This window comes from Mastigoproctus giganteus, chromosome 5, assembly GCF_048544385.1.
Source record: "Mastigoproctus giganteus isolate SK-2022 chromosome 5, ASM4854438v1, whole genome shotgun sequence".
Lineage (NCBI taxonomy): Eukaryota > Metazoa > Arthropoda > Arachnida > Uropygi > Thelyphonidae > Mastigoproctus > Mastigoproctus giganteus.
In genome coordinates this window covers 199,689,742-199,710,050 of record NC_143579.1, presented here as the reverse complement: position 1 = coordinate 199,710,050, position 20,309 = coordinate 199,689,742, and the positions used below count along the sequence as shown (strand labels likewise).

General features: G+C 35.8%; 1 protein-coding gene across 1 annotated transcript in view; it reads left to right on the top strand.

The window, feature by feature from the left end:
- The window catches only part of LOC150085996 (two pore channel protein 1-like), a 312,161-nt gene that overhangs the window by 166,860 nt on the left and 124,992 nt on the right, over nucleotides 1-20,309 (top strand). The window contains exons 14-15 of the mRNA XM_090374763.1: nucleotides 7,898-7,954; nucleotides 17,862-17,894. Of these exons, the coding sequence (XP_090230889.1) occupies nucleotides 7,898-7,954; nucleotides 17,862-17,894 (90 nt within the window). The remainder of the gene's footprint in view (nucleotides 1-7,897; nucleotides 7,955-17,861; nucleotides 17,895-20,309) is intronic.

Sequence of the window (20,309 nt, the reverse complement as noted above, 5' to 3'; positions counted from 1 at the left end):
GCTTTACAATTGTTGCGAGCTTTGTTGTAGGCAGAAAATGAAACTAAATAATATAAACAAGGCAATTATGATATGCAGCATTCTTCTCTTGAACAGCGTTAGCACATTTATTGGAAAACCAAGGTTAGATAAAGGATGAGATTTTAAAGTGTGAGTGTGGAATAAAGGATTCCATTCCTATAAGAATAATTTCACTGAAATGATCTGGGCAAACAATGATATCAGAAGTTTTGAAACAGTAATCCAACCAAGGAAAAGAAGAAAAGAAATCTCGCAGGTCATCCCATTTTGTATTCTTGTAATGCCAAACAATACGAGGTCGGGAATAGCCATGAGATAATGGCTCCATTGGAGAAGAGACAATCACCAATTTGTGATCTGGGGTGCCTAAAAGACCACTCACTTCGAATGTGTACCTGGAAGGGTTGTTTGTGAGAAAACGATCAAGCGTGTTGGCTGGATGGTTAGGATTGTCCGGTATTCTTGTAGGTAAATGAACAATCTTTGCAAGGTCATTAGTAATTGCAAAAGCCTCAGCGACTCAGCACCAGCTGGGTCGGTGTGACTAGAAAACGGGTACCAGCTGGAGTTGTGAACATATCACCAAGGAAAATTATCTCACTGTTAGGAAGGTTGGACTGGAGAAAGTCAAATTGCAAAGAGAGGAAGTCAAAGAGCTCCAAGTGATTAGTGGAGTTGGGAGAACAGTAGAGATAACAGATGAATTTGACACAATGAGGTAGAGAGATTTTAAGCCAGAGAAGGTCGAAAAGAGGAGATTCCAAATTACCCAGGCTCTGACAATGAATATCAGAATGGACATATGCACAAGTACTCCTTTGAGGCGAAAGGAATCATACAGCGAATAATTTGGGCAACTGAGAAGAGCAGCAGTTGAATCAACCGATAACTGTGATTCTGTCAGAAAAAGTACATGGCGTTTGGCAGACTGCAAGTGGAAATGGACTTTGTTGAGATTAGAATTGAGACTACATATATTTGTGAAATTAACTAGTAAGTGTTTGATAGGTTTAGATCTTTTTGCAGATAAGCTAACTCTATTAGTTTGACAATTCATGATGTATTCAATAGTAAGAAAAAGTGAGGGGTGGGACATGCTGTATGAAGTAACGAAATTTTTGGATATGGTGTACACATGGTAAGAATATACCCAGATCCTTCACATAATGTGGCCTCGACAATGCCCCCTGCATACACACCACTTGGACTCCTTCCAGGCGCTATCTGGCAGAGTAGTGGTAGCAAGATTATACACTAGCTGATTTGGAAGCCTCCTAAAGAGTTATCAATAGGTTCGGTCCGGTGTACTAACTAGCGGTTGCTAATGCTCCTAAAAATCAATTAATAAACAAACAAACTAACTAGTGGCCGGGCTGCGAACATCGTTTTAGTGCTGTACCCTTGAAATGTAAGGAAGGTTGGCGCCATGATGTTCATCATAACCTGAAATGTCATCTGTCATTCTGCATGATGGAAGAGATAGGGAAGGAGTGACCGAAACTTAGCTCTGGAGACTAAATGTGGGTTCCACCACTTCAAGCCTCCAATAAGCAAAGTGGCAGTATTGCACCGGTTGATGAGAGTCATCTACCACCTAGTATTGCCTGGTAACAGAGGGGTGACATTCCTCTGTATGGTGTGGTCACCACACCTTGACCCCTGCTTACATTGGTTCACACCTGGGTGGTCACCCACAGTGTGCTTGTACATGTTGGTTATACCCAGGATGATGAGGACAGGATAAGATTTTACCAGTAGGGGAGCATCATGCCAATACCACACACGCGCGCACACACACACACACACACACAACACAACACACAAGCATACGGTGCATTGCACTGTCCTGTTTGTAGCTGCCAACTCTTTGGATTTCTGGCAAAGAATTTGTTTTTTTTCTCTGTTTGATGCTTCTCCATCTTGCAGCCATAGTATAGTCAGTGAGCAAGTGTCTGTCTTTTTTGTAAAACCTTAACTTTTCCTGGTATTTTTCTTTTCACAAAAAAAAGTAATAATAATAAATAAAACTTTGGTTTTTTTTTTTTTTTTTTTTGCAAATTTTTGCTTATTTTCATTAACAAATTTCCTACCTGCATTGCATAATAGAAACACCTAATAGCATTATTCATTGTAATGTGTGATATTTCATCAGACTTTGTGGTGCAATGCTGATTAACAATGTCATTCAAGTAAGATGCTAAAGAAATATGATGTAAAATTTCCGAAGCCATGTACATAAGACTTTCCATATTGTAAAAACCTGAAAAGAGTAACACATTTGCATTTGTAGATGTGATATTTCACTTTCAAGAGGTCAGAAATGCAATGTAACACTGGTCAGTAAAAAAAAAAAAAAACCATTTGTTTTCCAATCACTGTTAAAATTCAGGGTGATTCCTATAGATTTGACATTGTTGAATTTAGATATGGCAACCATATTGCTGTAACAACCACCAATTTTAGGATTGGTGGTTGTTACAGCAATATGTTGGTAGAATTAAAGTCAAAAACAAAGGTTCTAGTAAAAAAGATTTCATATATTTTAAGAAAATGTTACATACAGTACTAAATATTGAACAATGGGTCTGTTAACCTTATTCTATTTACAAAACTCTATCTGATAACAAAGCACTTATTTTATCGTTTTTTGGCTTTTATGACCATCTGCTGGTGTCTCCCATATGAGATTCCAACAGTAGTCTGCCAACATATTTGGACTCCATTTTCTCTGGTATATTTTTTCCATTTGGGAAATATCTTGGTGAAACTTTTCTCCATGTTCATTGGAGACCGCTACCAACTTTTCAGGGAAAAAAGTGTGATTGGGAACATAGGAAATGAAACTTGAACATGTTGCATCCCAGCTGTCTTGTACACTAAATTAGCTCATCCACAATTTTACTGTAATTTTGCAATTTCTCATGCCTGAAAAGTTCCAGCAGATGTTTTCAAATGCCTTCCAGGCTACTATTTCTGTAGCATTTAATTTTTTAGTGAATTCCTCACCTTGGAATAGCAGTTTGATTTGAGCACTCACAAAAATTCCCTCTTTTATTCCCTCTTTTACCTTGGCCTCACTAATTCAAGGAAACTTTTCCCTCAAACAGGAAAATCCTTCTCTTTTTTGTCCATCACTTTCACAAATATTTTTATCAAACCTAGCTTGATGTATAATGGAAGTAAATAGATTTTTGACATTATTTACCAAAGGAGCATGTGCTACATTTTTCTCCTCTGGTTTAGTTTCCGAATGGTTTCTGGCCCATTTTTTTACATTTCGAGGGTACAGCTCTAAAATGGTGTTCGCAGGCTGGCTGCTAGTTAGTACACCGGACCAAACCTATTGGTAACTCTTTAGGAGGCTTCCGGATCAGCTAGTGTATAATCTAGCTACCTCTAATCTGGAAGTGACTAGAGGAAGTCCGAGTAGTGTGTACGAAGGGGGCATTGTCGAGGCCACGTTATGTCAAGGATCTGGGTATGTTCTTACCATGTCTACGCTATATCCAAAAATTTCGTTAATTCATACAGCATGTCCCCCCCCCACCCCCACTTTTTCTTACTATTGATTACACCATGAATTGTCAAACTAATAGAGTAAGCTTATCTGCAAATAGATCTAAACCTCCCAAGCACTTCCAAGTTCATTTCAAAAATATATGTGGTCTCAGTTCTAGACTCAACAATATCCATTTCCACTTCCAGTCTGCCAAACCCCATGTACTTTTTCTGACAGAATCTCAGTTATTGGTTGATTCAAATACTGCTCATCTCGGTTGCACAAATTATTCGCTGTCTGTTCCGATATTCCTTGTCAGAGACTTGGTAATTTGGAATCTCCTCTCTTCGATCTTCTCTGGCTTAAAATCTCTCTACCTCATTGTATCAAATTCATCTGCTGTCTCTACCGTTCACCCAACTCCAATAATCACTTGGAGCTCTTTTACTTCCTCTCTTGTCAACTTGACTTTCTCCAGTCCAACTTTCCTAACAGTGTGGTGATTTTAATGTTCACAACTCCAGCTGGTCGAGATGCTGAGGCTTTTGAATTTCTAATGACCTTGCACAGATTGTACATTTACCTACAAGAATACCGGACAATCCTAACCATACAGCCAACACGCTTGATCTGTTACTCACAAACAACACTTCTAAGTACATGGTCGAAGTGAGTAGTCCTTTAGGTACCTCAGATCACAACTTCATAATCGTATCTTCTCCAATGGTGCCTTTATCTCATGGCTTTTCCTAACCTCGTATTGTTTGGCATTACAAGAATGCAAAATGGGATGACCTGAGAGATTTCTTTTCCTTGGTCAGACTACTGTTTCAAAACTTCTGATGTCAACGTTTTCTCTGAAATTATTCTTGTAGGAATGGAATCCTTTATTCCACACTCCACTTTAAAATCTCGTCCTTTATCTAAACCTTGGTTTTCCAATAAATGTGCTCAGGATGTTTAAGAGAAGAATGTTGCATATCATAATTGGCTTGTTTCCAATTCTTCAGTTTCATTTTCTGCCTACACCAAAGCTTGCAACAATTGTAAAGCAGTCATTAATCAGTCCAAACTAGATTTTGAACAGGCTAAGAGCAGAAAACTTGCTTCTTGTCCTAATGGTATTCGAACATTCTGGTCTCTTGCCAAAGCTATTGGCTGCAATTTTTGCCCATCTCTGCTCCCACATCTGTCAAAACCAGTTGGTTCTGTTGTCACTTCAGACAAAGATAAAGCTGACCTGCTAGCATCCCATTTTTCTTCCAATTCATGTATTAATGATCTTGGTAAAACACCTCCCACCATTCCCAACAAGCTCCATTCAATGCCTCCTGTGGTCTTCCATCAAAAGGATGTCAGAAGGATTTTGACGAATCTTGATGCTAAGAAAGCTACAGGTCCTGATGGTATTTCTCCACTTGTTCTCAAAACCTGTGCTCCCGAAGTTACTCCTGTTCTTTGCCGCCTTTTTTTCACTTTCTTATTACATAGGTGTTTTTCCTTCTGCTTCGAAATTTGCTCATATCCCAGTTCCTAAAAAGGGTGACAAATCCCTCCCATCCAATTATCGTCCCATTGCAATTACTTTTACTCATTCTAAAGTAATGGAGAAATCAATTAACCGCCAACTCTTTAACTACCTAGACACCTTTTGTCTGATCAACGATTGCCAGTATGGATTCCATCAGTGTCGATCCACCGGTGATATTCTGGCTTATGTTACCGATTTATGGACAGATTCAATGGAAAAGTTTGGTTAAACACAAGCAATTGCTCTTAACCTCTCAAAGGATTTTGATCGTGTTTAGCATAAAGGTTTTCTAAACAAGCTTCCATCTTATGGTTTGCCAACTGTTTTTTGTAATTGGTTATCCAGTTTTCTCTCTGATCGCTCACTGAGGGTGATGGTATATGGCTCTGTCTTCTAACTTCTCCATTTATGCTGGTGTCCCCCCACACTTTCTTTTGTATATTAATGACCTTTTTCCATTGACTGGAAATCCTATCTGTAGTTTTACCAATGGTAGCACATTGCATTCCACTTTCCATTTTTAGAAACTTTGCCCTGCTCAATCAGCTTCAACTTCTCAAATATCTGCTACCAATTCCTTAAATGCCAATCTCCAGGTAATTCTCCAGTGGGGCAAAGACAACTTAGTTGATTTCAATCGTTCTAAAACTCAGTCTTGTATTATATCTCGCAAAAAGGATTCTTATGCTCCTATGCTTATCTTTGGTGACACTCCGATTTTTAGGGAAGATGATATATTTCTTTTGGGGATTACCCTAACTTCTAATCTCTCTCTTGGCACAAGCACATTACAAATATTGCTTCCTCTGCATCTAAAAAACTTTGTTTTCTCTTTCACTCTTTGCGTTTCTTTTCTTCCAAACAGCTGTTCACTCTGTACAAATTGCAAATCCGCCCTACCGTGGAATATTGTTCCCACATCTGGGCGGTGCCTCCAAAACCTCTCTCAGGCTTCTAGATTCCATTCGGAAGGGGGACAGTTAGGTTAATTCATGATTCCTCTCTAACAGAGTCTCTCCACTCGCTGTCTCATAGATGTACTGTTTCTGCTGCATGCCTTTTCTACATATACTTCCATGGGCGCTGTTATTCTGAATTGGCTTCTATAATTCCTGCTCTCTCTTTCAAAACAGTCCGAACACGTGCCGTCACCAGCCAACATCCATTTACTGTCCAACTTCAGACTCACAGAACCAACTTTTCATCTTCCTCGTTAATTCATTCAACTGCCATTTTCTGGAACAACCTTCTTTCATAAGTATTTCCTGAAAATTGCAGTCTACAGAAGTTCAAACTCTAATTCAACAAATATCTTCGTTCGTCTTCTCAACCTCCAACCAAAGCAAGGTATTATAGGTTCTAATACCTCTTGTGTTTGGGGTTTTTCATAAAAAAAAAAAAAAAAAAAAAAAAAAATTAGAGCGCAAGACATTTGAATTGTCAACTTGTGATGACAAAAATTATCTGTGTTAATGGTTAATTGCCATTAGATATTTGAAAAGATGTCAAACAAAGTTGCAAATTTCAAACATTTCATATTTGAAAGCAAATGTTAGAGCAAAACTATAAAAAATAATAGGCCATTATAAAACTTTAGGTTCCATGCCAACCTTGTACAGAAAAGACACAAAATATGGTGCCAGTTGATGTGTGCTCCTGTGAACAACTGGGCTCATTTTGACTTTTTTTGATCATGTGACACTTTCCATTATGATCTGAAGAAAGCAGGTTTATAGAATGCATGATGAACTACAGCTTACTATAATGTGATGAGATTATTGCTATACCATCTGAATTTTCAATATATTTTTTTTTTATAAATATCCATAAATTTGTTAAAATAACTTTAACTAAACAGGTGTTCTCAACTTTTGTTCGGGGAATAGAATGAGCTTGCCAATAAATAGACTGGCATGCCTCTTTGTAGAAAACAAATATCTTTTGAAGCCAGATGATTGCTTATTAATTCAGTAGTAGAATGAATTAATGAATGAAAATTTTGAGAACATGCATGATTAATTTGTTTTACAAGTTCACTTATGCTTTTGTTTCTTTTGTTGAGCATTGAACAGGGAAACATGTATTTAACACAACTATATTCCTATCTATTTTTTCTCCTTAAAAATTTTGCCACTGGTAACACTTTCAGAACTTGTCCATTATTATTATGAATTTGAACATTTCATAAGTTAATAGATGCAACTTATTAAAATACACTATCTACACATGAAAAGCTGAAATAAATTTTTATTTCAGTAAATAAATTTTTATAAATTTATTTACTGAAATAAATTTTTATTTAAGTAATTGCTGAACTCTGCAGTATTTAAAAGGATTTTCCAATTTTATTTCTGCTGGCCAACTTCAGTAGAGTAGGAATTGGAATCAGTGTGTGGTGAACTTATAATTAAAAGTTTTCCTACTGGTTTTGGGTACAGTAGAATGCTAGTCAACTGCTGGAAGGAAGAGTTCTCATTTAAGCATCATGAGGAATTGTATGGGATATAATTTCTGGTAATAGCATGTTTTTATAAGTTGCATTTCTTAAAATATGCATGTAATAGTTTACAACTTCACCTTTGAGTGGTGAAGTTATAACCTACTAATTAAAATAATTAACTCCCAGTTTGTTTCTTCACTTCTGCTATTGTGCTACTTCCACTCTGAATTCATTTGCTTGAAAATTCAACTTGACTAAATCTTTTATTTAATCAAAAATCCAGTATCTTAATTTTTAGTATAGTTTTTCACAGATATAAAATTTTTTTTTTTTTTTTCCTTTTTTGTTCTGTGTGATATTACACTACCACATTTAATTTTTTTAAAAAAATTTTGCTTAATTTCAGATATTGTTATTGCTGCTAATGGCATTTGGCAGTTACTCGAAGCTGCTAGAATATCAGGTAAGCACTTTTCATTCACAGGGAAAGATCCTTGAAGGTTACTTTGATTACTGAAATAGAATGAAATTTTTGTTAAATTTTGCCTTGTCCATTCTTGCTCCCAGTTATTTCCAATAATGACACAAAAAAACTTCAGGAGTTTCTCTATATTTATGGAGTTGTCTTACATTGATACATTAATACTTCAAGTATATACATAATTTACCTGCTAGCCGGGTGGGTGAGGTGCCCGCCTGACAACCCAAAGGTCACGAGTTCGAATCCTGCCTCGAGCTTGGATCAGAGTACAAAATGCAAAACTTTGGGAGGTGCATTATGGCCACAGAAGCCGATGCACCAACAACTAACAAAACAAAAAAATATATAATAATAATGATAATTTACCTGCAAACTTTAATTATATGTTTATATAATTTTTAGGCAGTACAGGTAGCCTTCGTATAACACAGTAGTTTGGTTCCTATAAAATCTCTTGTAATGCGAAACCTTGTTATACGGGACTAAGAACCAGTACAAAAAAGGAAGGTTATGTTCCAAAAGCTAACAAAAATACGCCATTTTTTTATATAACTATCAGAAACTTAAATTTTTATAGTAGTAATAACTGAACAAATGCCTTACCTTACAAACTGTGGTACTTATATGTAAGATAATGTATGTTCATTTAATTTTCTTCCTGCTAAGGACAGTCGCTGCTAAGCACAATCTTGTCTGCAGCATCTAGATATCGTGTACCTTCTGCTCTCTTTAAAATTCACAAACTGCACTCTTCGAAGTCACAATTATTTTTTATAGTCTCAAACAAGCACAAGTTCAATAGCACAGAACCTAACCCAGGGATCTCCCAACAAAATATAGTGGACCCCCACTTTAAATGATACGTGAAAATCGGAAGAATATTTTCCAGTTAGCAAAATAAAAATAAATTTACGCTTACATACATAGATTAATTGATACGTGTGGTAATATGTACATACTAATTGATATTTCTGTTCACTGACTTTTTTCTTTTTTTTTTTTTTTTTGTTGTAAAATTTAAAACAGTAAAAATGATAAGCAATTAATACCAAAGAACACGATACGGAGTAATGAATTTCTGAAAATTTATATATGTTTTTTTATATGATTGAATATTTCATGGAAGGGGAAACACATTTCATCATAATAACGTGAAAACCCACAGAATTCCAGCTGTCAGTACTATAGCAAATGCAAGAAGATCGGGTTTACTTCTCGTTTATAATTGATTACACTAACAGAAAAGACCAATAAACTGGAAACTGCAAATTGTTTTTATTGTTTTATGGTAGTGATCTCCAGAAATGTGCTTTGGGAAAGTATCATGACGGTGATAATGACTAGTGAGTCAATAGCAGGAATTCACAAAAAGGAATGGAAACATTGAAAATTACATCTAAAATAATAGCAGGGTTTTCCCAGCACAAAAGCTCAAAAATACCGTGTTATGCGAAATTTCTCGCAATTCTCAAACTGTGTTAGAGCGAAACCGTATTATATAAGTACCGTGTTGTGCGAGGATTGCCGCAATTTATCAATAGTGTTAGATCGAAACCATGTTGTAGAAGTACTGTGTTATACGGGGGTTGCCTGTACATACATAATTATTACATAGATTATGACTTCCGAAGTACAGTAACACTAAACAACAAAATTTGGGTCATATCTTGTTATGGGCATGAAAGTAAGAGTACTTAATAGATTTTGGGGCTAAACACAGAAATAGTGCTTAAATGACAGACTGGCTCTTGATTTTGAAAAAAGTTTTTTATATTTATACAAGCTATTTTATATTTATATGGCAGTAACATGTAGCTACGAACGTACCTATATCAAACACGGGAACTTTTTGCCTTTCTCTTCTGTTCACCGTCAGGAGCATCCCTTTTCACCATCCAACAATAATCAACTAACATGGTGGCACTCCATTTGCTTTTGTATCTTTGTTCCATCACTGCAGAGGATGGAAGTGCTCACTATGTTCATCGCTGGTGGCACCACAGTTTGGAGGGAAGAAATCTAGATGTGAGTGCAAGAAATGCATCTTCAATGACATGTTGCACCCTAATTTTGCCTAAGAAGTAATGAGATCTTCCACAAGCTGCCTGTAGTTGCCAGCTTTAACATTTCCTAGAAAACCAGTTGAAACGTTTCGAAATTCTTTCCACGCTGGTTTCTCACTATCACTAAAGACTCTTTCGAACTGAACTGTTAATCTTTGAAAAGTTGCCTTGTTTGTGGACCAATGAAAATGCCTGCCTTAATCTTCTCTGTACTAAGGCTTGGGAATTTCTCTTGCAAGTATGTCAATGCAGGACCATTCACTTCCAAAGCCTTCACGAAATTTTTCATGAGCCCCAGTTTTATGCCGAATGGTGGAAGCAAAACTTTATTTGGATCTACCAGAGGTTCAAATGCTACATTCTTCATTCCAGGTGTTAATGGTTTTCATTGAGGCCAACTCCTCTTCTCGTAGTGCATATCCTTGGCATAACTATTCCACTTGCAGAGAATGCACCAATACTTAGCGTAACTCTTTTATAGTCCTAATAAAATGGTGATTACCTTTCAATCGCTACATATCTGCCACTCATACTTCTGATAGTGTACACCTAAGCAGATGTTATCCGTGTTTGCATATGTTTCTCTTTTGTGTATGGCATACGTAAGAGGTATTGAAGGCTGTACGGCATACGTAAGAGGTATTGAAGGCAGCATATTTCCATTGTGTAATAACACAGCCTTTAGGCTAACCTTAGAAGCTTCTATAAATAGTCACCATTCTTTGGGAACGTGCCTCATGTTCGTTGCTGCCATTAAACCATCAATGTCCTTACAAACAGTGAGTTCACCTTCTGTTTAATAGAATTTATCATAGTCTTATTTCGATTATGAAATGTTGTCGCTTTCACAGAATAATCTAGAAGAGCCACGAGGCCAAAAGCTGTGCCTTATTCTTCCACAGTTCGAGATTTCTGTTGGGGTCATTAAACTCACTTTCTATGATCTTATGTAGTTCAGAAGGATAAAGGTTTAGACAAAATGGTGGATTCCTTGACATAGATGGCTGCTGTACTTCTTCATGTGTATCAAGTTGATGTTCATCAGTGTCTTCATCTGCATCAGAGTGTACAGAAAAATGGTTGGGTGGTTTAGGTTCTTCACTGTGAGGCACAGGACGAATTGCAGACAGTATATTTGGGTATGTCACTGTCCACTTTTTCTTCGTTGTCATCCCTGTTCTAATAGGAGGCACCATACAGAGGTAACACTCTCTGACACGATTTGTTGGCTCCCTTTCAATTCATCCACACGAGTTTTGATGAACAGGTAGTGAAGCATATGTGTGGAGCCCAGTTCTTGCCCTCGTCACCTACTTTACACCCAAAGTACAAGAAGTAGGCATTTTTTATGGCTCGTTAAGGGATGCTTTCTTGAAGCTAACGTGACTTCTCCACACACGTAACAGAAGTCATCCAGACTACTCATAAAATTACAGGGCAGTAAATATAACAATGGTTGTGGCAAGATCCACCTTGAATACTTCGTCAGAGGGTATCATGACTCATACGGAAATAGCCAATGGCCTTTTTCTGGGTGAATCATGATTTCATCCTTTGCGGAACCTGTGGCGTGTATTTCAAGGTCGACCTAGTGGATAATCATAGCTCATCTGCCGATTTTTTTTCTTTGTCACCATTGCATGGAGTATACCGATGTAAAGTTAAAATTTGGTGCATTGCCAGAAAAATTTGAGTCACTGAAAAAACAGGTGCTTGCCCTCGAGAATAATGTAACTGAGTGCTCATCAGCGACTCAAGGCTCTAGTAACCTACCAAGCGATGCACTCCCGATTCAGGCCCCAGAACAGAATAACCAAGTGCAAACTGCTCTGCTTCAGAAGGACTTAGTTCTTTTAAGAGACTCCATTGACAGGGAAATGGGAAATATTTTTTGTAATAAGGTTAGGTGAACTAGAACTGAGGTATGTCTGCTGGCAGCAACAATTAATGATGTCACCAACAGATTGTCAGATTTTAAGGGGGGGGGGGGGTATAAAGAGAAATATTATTATTGTTATGGGTGATTAATGATATTAAGCACACACGATCTGATGATTTGTTACATAAATATAGGACAATGTTGAAGAAATGCTACGAATTAATTCAGAATGTCTGTTTGTCTGCAGTTCTGCCCATCATGAGAGGAAGGATTGTATGTCGAAAGCCTTGTGGATTAACTCAAGCCTTGAAGGACTCCACAAGGCTTTTGGAGAGAAATTTTTATCAGCTTGGCCCACACTTGTAGGTAGATGGAATCTGTTTTATATAGTTGTGATACATTTAAACAAAGGGAGGGCAAGAGTTTTTGCCAGTATTATTGAGATACCTTAATGGCTCGGGGAAACTGCTAATTTTGGTGGCGAAGGGTAATATAGATATGCGTTTAGCTGATGATATTGGTCAAAGTAACGCTTGTACATACCTGAAGAGTCCTTGTTTTTTACCGCAACAGATCATATTAGCAAGATGTTCTGAGAGTAGAAACATTTCTAATGAGCTGATGTCAGGGAAGCAAGTTTAAATAAATTCAAGGGCTCTGTCAGGGTAGTTATTGTCTTTTAATCATTTGAATATACTGATATATCATTTTTAAGTTACCTCTGTCATATTCTTTTTAAATACTGGACTTGGTACATCATGGCCTTAGTCACCCTTGCACCATAAAAATCAAATCAAATCAAATCAGGGTAGTTAACTGTACAAGAACACTAAGTCTTAATTGTCTATACAGTAATAGACATCAATAAAATCAGAAGTGGCATCAATAAAATGAGTGAATTCGAACTGCAAATTTGAACAGAATTACCTTAGGACAAGTAACTCTGACATAATAGAGCTTACAGAAATGTGGTGCCACCCAGAAATAGGGGGACGATGAGTTTCAGAACGGTATGTACAATGTATTTAGAAAGGATATGGCAAACAGAAGTGGTGGTGGTATCATGCTGCTTATCAAAGCAGCCTGAGGGTAATGAAAGCCTTCCAGAATTCAGACAGTTTTGCATGATACTGTAGCATCTGTATGGTATGAGATAGTTGGAAGCAAAGATATAACGAGAGTGGGAGTAATATACATGTCAGGTGATTGAAGATTATGATGACAGCCTCTACATGCAAATGGAATGGGCAAGTAAGTGTGAATGTATTATTATGGGTGATTTTAATTTGCCTCTAATTGATTGGATCAAATGGGAAGGAAGCTCGACGTGGGCGACAAAATTTTTAAATCAACTAGATGATTATTATTTGTATGAACATGTCAGGAAAAGTACTAGGGAAAAGAATATTCTAGACGTGATCATCACCCATGAACCAAATGACAAAATAGGGCTGACAGTATAAGAACCAGTAGCAGGAAGTAATCACAGAATCCTACGGTGGACGATGAAGAGTGAGGCAGCAGTAGTTAAAGGCAAAGGAATGGGTTATAATTTCAAGAAAGGAAATACGATGGCATAAGATGCTACATGGCCTCTGTTAACTGGCAGATATCTCACAGAGAGCAAATACAATTGAATTATGGTATGCATTTAAAGCATTAATCACAGAAGCCCTCAAATGAGGTATTAAAAATACTACAGAATGTGGACTCCAAGTTGGAATAATAAAGTTGCCAGATTACTTGTCAGAAAAAAGGTGGCATGGAAAGGTTACACAGCAATAAAAAGTACAGCTGCAGAGTGAACTGTCATAGTGCCACAGAAAAGGTAAGGCAGGCAATGGCATTATATGAGAAATTGCTGGCAAAGAGTGGGGGATAAGGAATTCTTCACATAAATAAATGCAAAGAACAGAAGGGCAAATCAAATCAGACCCTTATGTAATGAATGTAGGTAGTATTAGACACCCCAGCTGACATTGCAGATGAGCCGAACAGTTACTTTGCATTGATATTTACAGGAGAAAAACCCTCTATGCCAATGAGTAATTATGGGAGAAGTTTAAAAAGAAGTTCACAGAAATGTGGTGCCATCCGGAAATAGGGGATGATGAGTTTCAGTATGGTATGTACAATGTATTTAGGAAGGATAGAGCAAACAGAAGGGATGGTGTGTGATTTGATATCATTAATTACAGATTAATTACATTAATCTAGTTAATGGTATTGAAATTTCACATGATTATTTAATGAAAAAACTTTCGAGCCTACAGGCAAGTAAGGCATCCTGGGGTTGATGGCATATACCTTGTAATTTTAAGGGAGGTGGCAAGTGAGTGCATTGAACCATTGAGGCTAATTATGAGAGCATCACTGTACTCAGGGGAGATTTCGTTGGATTGGAAGAGTGCAAACGTATCCCCAATGCATAAGGGTGATTCTATTAATTAACATAAACTCATGCATGTTGAATACAAAATACATTCTCCAAGTTAAAACAAAGTTATGAAATTACTTTACAAAGACAAATTAAAATAAAACAGTATGCACAGAACTAATTAATATTATCTTGAAATATTATAACACAATTTATAGTTAATTCTTAACATGTTTTCTGCCATTTATGCATATATGCTTAAAATGGCACCAGAGCGATATTCTGCAATGCATATCTGCGTTTAAAATGTACCCAGTGTTCAACAATCAAAGCTGCATGTATCATAATGCAAACGTTCAGTCAACTAACAATTGCTGTAAATGTAAAGGCACATGAAATTAACAGCTATTCAGTACTGGCACACCGATTGAATGCTTTGCAGTAATGCTTGACTTTTGTTTATAGACTTGGCACAGATTTTTTTATTTTTTTATTTTTTTTTTGTTCTGTTTTACAGCTTAGCACAAAAGTAAGTGTTTGCTTTTAGCAATGAATTTCAAACTTTTAATTTTCAACCATTAAGTACAAATTTTCAGAATGCTGGGGTGTCAGAACGTCGGGTTTTTTTTTTTTTTTTTTTTGTCAGTATTTCAAACATTATAGCACATTGAACAGGATCTTTCACCCTTACATTTAGGAAGCAGATGTGCAGCAAGGCAGCAAATGTGTTAATAGACAACGATTATGCTTACCTATTCAAGCAAAATATGATTATGATGGTGCTGGAGTATCAATACTTCTTCACTTCAGTGAAATGAAGCCCCTAACCTGGTATGATCTTGATTATTTCAAGATCACATCAAATATCATTTTTATAAGCAGTGATGGAGGTAGGTATGTTGGTGTTTGATGACCCTTGAATTTCATTCAGTAGGAATAAATTAAATTTGTAAGGGATATAAATACTAAATGAGAAATGTTTAGGGGTGTTCTAGATGATATTAACTGTTTTATCTTTTAAAAAGGAAGAGAAATTGTCAAGTTTAAAAGTGAACAGAGACTAATAAACCAATGAGATTAATCTTCTTATACTGAAAGAAGTAGTTAAGGAGATCATTAAACCCTTAGTTGTAATAATGAAGGCATCTCTATACTTGGGTGATGTTCCAGAAGATGTGTGTGCAGATGTCTCTCCAGTATATAAATAGTACTTTGTACTTGAGAGAAGAGAAAGTTTTGATCATTTTAGAACCACACCTCTGTAGTTCTAGAGTGATTGAATAACTATGGATATATCTAGCTTCATTCAGCAGGAAAAATTATGGAAGCTGTGATTAAAGCAGTGTAGGGTCATCTAGATAGTAATATTATAAGAGTCATCACAGCATGATTTTAAAGGATGACCTTGCCTGACTGATCTAGTTAGATATTATGAGGAAGTTACAAAAAAACTGATTGTAGAATAACTTGGACACAATCTGTTGTATGTTATTAGAATCATTCTTGAATATTTGTCCATGATCTTACCCTAAATGTGTGTAGCGCTACAAAGACAATCATTTGGATATTATGTGGTTACAAAGGAACTGGATGCAAAAAATAATTTTGATATCATATACTTGGAATTCAGGAAAGCTTTTGACACATGCGCATAAAAGACTAATGTACAAATTGGAGCAGAATGGTATTAAGGGTAAGTTGCTACAATGGATAAAAGGATGGTTGAGTTGGAGAAGACGGAGGATGGTAATCAATGGGTGCTGCTTTTTTGTGGACTAATGTCCACAAAGTGGAGTCCCACATTGTTTGGTGTTGGGTCCACTGTTGTTTTGTATATTTATCAATGATATTGATGAAGGTATATCGGGCTTAGTGTCAAAGTTTGCAGATGATACAAAGGTTGACAGGGTTGTTAATGACAGTAAAGGCAGTGTGCTACTGCAACAGAATCTAGAAAATTTGGGCAGATGGGCTGAGAAGTGGCATCTGAAGTTTAACATTGACAAATGCAAAGTACTCCATATGGGTAGAAGTAACCCCAGAGAAACGTACCAACTGTATGGTACTACACTTAAGGTGGTAGGAAATGAAAAAAACCTGGGAGTAATTGTGCAGTCAGATATGTAGTTTTCTGAGCAATGCAGACAGGCTGCCAGGGCAGGTCATGGGGTTTTGTCAATGATATACATGAATTTTGCTAGCAGGGAAAAGAGGTGATTGTCCCTCTGTATAAGACAATGGTCAGGCCACCCCTTGAGTACTGCATACAGGTCTGGAGGCCTCATTTTAGGAAGGAGGTAGATTTGCTTGAGTGTACAGAGAAGGGCAACAAGATTGTTGAGGGGAATGAATGTACAGAGTAGGGCAACAAGATTGTTGAGGGGAATGAAAGGATCCTCTTACCAAGAGAGGCTTAAGTTCTGCAAATTGCAGCGGCTGGAGACTAGGCACCTGTGAGGTGATCTGATTGAGGTGTATAAGGCCTTAAATGCATTGAGCACACTGAATTCTGATGGGATTCTTCCACTTGTTCAGATTACAAACCTTAAGGGGCCATAAATTTAAATTGAGGAAAGACAGATGTAGAATAGATGGGCGGAAATTTGCCTTTAGCCAGCGGGTGGTTAATTGCTGGAACAAACTTCCATCTGTCGTTGTGGAAGTTGATAGGTTAAATAAATTTAAGGAGGAACTGGACAAACATTTAGAAGGAATTGTTCTTGCATCACATGCCACTACTACTACTATTTGAGAGGTCTTGGCAAGAAACTAGATTTATAGCATTAACTAGAATTAAATTAATTTTAAATTATGAAAGAACCAATCATATAACTTAGTGGACATATGATTGATCATGGCCAGTGTGCAAGGGTTTTGTATTTAGGCCAAGTTCGTATGGCAAGTTGTCAATAAGTAACCTGTTATTTTAGCTGCAATAATTAAAAATTATTATTTAATAAGTAATGGTGTTTTTTTTTTTTTTTTAACTCTGTAAATTATAAAGAATGTTATGTATCCCTCCAAGCTAAATAATTCATTGAATAATTTTTTAACATGTTGAATACTTTAAGAAAAAATAATTTAACCCAATTCTTTGCTGTACAAAATATTCATTATGTAAAGTTGAAGGAATCTGTTAATTAAATCTTTCAGTTACTTTGAATTTTAGGTATGTCCACAATAAAAATATTGTCTGGCATGTTAAATATGAATGAATTTTATATTTTTTTGAGTACAGAGTTCTACGTAACAAAAAAAAAAAAAAAAAAAAAAAAGCTCAGCATATGTGGGATTTTATTTGTTTAAAGTTACTCGGTTACTGACTTGATTATAGGATCACATAGTCAATCCAGAACCATGGCTGGTGTATACAGTTTTGTAAATGTTTGTACTGGGTTTAGGGACCATATCTTTATTATTAAGTACAGAAATAAATTTCCTTTTTGTTTATGTAGATAAAGTGCTTTCCTTTTAATTGCTTTCTTAATTAAGACTCCACCTTTATATACCACACAAAGATTAATTTGTAGTTTGTCAGAAGAGTATGATTAATTCAGATTTATTTATTAGCTCTTCAAAGTGGAAAGTTGGATTCATATTCAGGTATGTGTTAATTTTTTCTTTACCAAATTTCTTAATTTTTTTTGGGCTATTTTTGATATATATGGGACTGTTATTTTATCGTTTACTTATAAGCTTTCTGCACCAAATTCATTTCTTTTTAGTTTTTGTAAAAAAGGCAGAATAAAAACAAAAATAAACAAAAAATAAAATAAAGGAATAAAAAAATTTGAAATAAACACTTTTGATTGAAGTGTTTAACATTGAATCGATTGATATATTTTGAAGACTAAATGCACAAGGCATAATATGTTATGGGTTGAAATTAACTATATAATATCGGTGTAAATACACCATGTTTACCCATAAATTTAACTACATAAGTAGTATAATGGCATCGTTTGATTTTATCTCATATTGTGGCTACTATCATGAGATACCAGGTGTTGCACTACTTTGAATAAATAATGCCTCTCTAGTAGAGGAGACTGTTATTTATTCTCAGTGAGCACCACTACCCAGACGTGTTTTGGAGCTTGTTGACTCACTCGTTGGTGGGTGGGCAGGTACCCTGATAATGCAGATATGGCATCACCATTGCGAAGTTAATTCCACAATATGAGAGATGCCAAATGGTGAAGATAATGATAATATTTTGAAGACTAAACGCACAAAGCATAATATGTTAGGTTGAAATTAACTGTATAATATCAGTTTAAATACACCATAGTTTACCCATAAATTTAACTTCATAAGTAGTGTAACGGCATCGTTTGATTTTATCTCATATTATGGCTACTTTCACAATGAGATACCAGGTATTGCACTACTTCGAATAAATAATGAATCTCCTCTACTAGAGAAATCAAACGATGCCATTACACTACTTATGCGGTTAAATTAATGAGTAAACTATGGTATATTTACATTGATATTATATATTGAATGGATTGACTAAGCTTAGTGCTGATGGATTCTTCCTCTTGCTCAGACTACACATATGAATGGCATAAATTCAAATTGAGGAAGGATGGTTGCAGAATAGATGAGTGGAAGTTTGCTTTTAGCTTGCAGGTAGTTGATTATTGGAACAAACTTCCATCTGTCGTTTGGAATGTCAATAGTTCGAATAAATTCAAGAAAGAACAAACTGTTGGAGGGGATGGACAGTTGATGTGGGAAGGTTTTTTTTTTTTTTGCTGATGTTGTATAAGCTTGCTTTCTTGCATCATTTGAACATCTGTTTTTTAGGCACGTTAGCATATATGCTTATGCACCTATTGTCTTCTCCATGCCTGTCCATCTTTTCTGTCCATCCATCCACACATAACTCAACTCTCAGTGGACAAATTTTCATGAAACTTTATATTTAGTTCATATAAAAAGATTTGTCGAGTCATCCCTAATGTCATTAAAATTTGACAAATAGAAATCTGGCAATTATTATTTCTTTTGTTTTTTTTTCATACAATTTACATGTAAAATACAGAAATGCATGGATTAAATGTTATTGTTAGCTGTAGATAAACTATGCCCATTTTGCACATATTATGCAACACTCATGAATGCAGTGTCATTGTGAAGAGAAACATGAGAGAAAAGAGACATAAAAAAAAAGTATATGGCAGAGTAATAAGCTATGCAGTTGTAATTAAACTCAAATTTCAGTTGTACATTACTCTATATTCACTGTGTACATTAACTAACTTATATTGTCTTACTTCATTGGTTTTCTGGGAGCAGTATGTAATATTTTGTTGGATTATTTTGTCTTCCTCTCTCTTTCTGATTACAGCAGACTCTCGATTTACCGGGATCATGTTAACCGGGACACTTCAAGACTCCAAATTAAAAAATATATATATATATATATATATATATATATATCAACCAAAAATCATAAAATTCAAGTAATAGCTAGAACCTGTGACTCAAAAAAAAAAAAAAAAGAGAGAGAGAGAGAGAGAGAGAGAGAAGAAATGTTTAGTTTGTTTTAGTGCGTCACGTCAATTGTTGTGTTCCATTGCACCGCAAAAAAGACAAATTTTGTTTTTACGTCAGTGATGTAAATTTTTTTTTATAGTAAATATTTTTTTTTGTTTAGAAATCGCGAAAATGATGGATAAACGCAAAAGAGTTGCACTTTCAGTTAAACAAAGACTTGAATTTATTCAAAAGTTTGAAAATGGTGCATCCGTTAAATCTCTAATGAACAATTATAATGTTGGTGACCAAACCATATGCAACATTGTAAAAAATAAAGGGAAGCATCATATTGGATACGCAAGTAGTGCATGGTAAGTTTTTTCGTATTTTGTCTATTGCCCTATTTTTTACATAGGTTGCTGAACATTTTTCGATACAGTAAGTCCCCAACTTAGCATTTTTTTTTTTTTTTTTTTTTTTTTTTTTTTTTTAGGATTGTAAAATTTAAAACAAAAAATAATAATAAGTAAT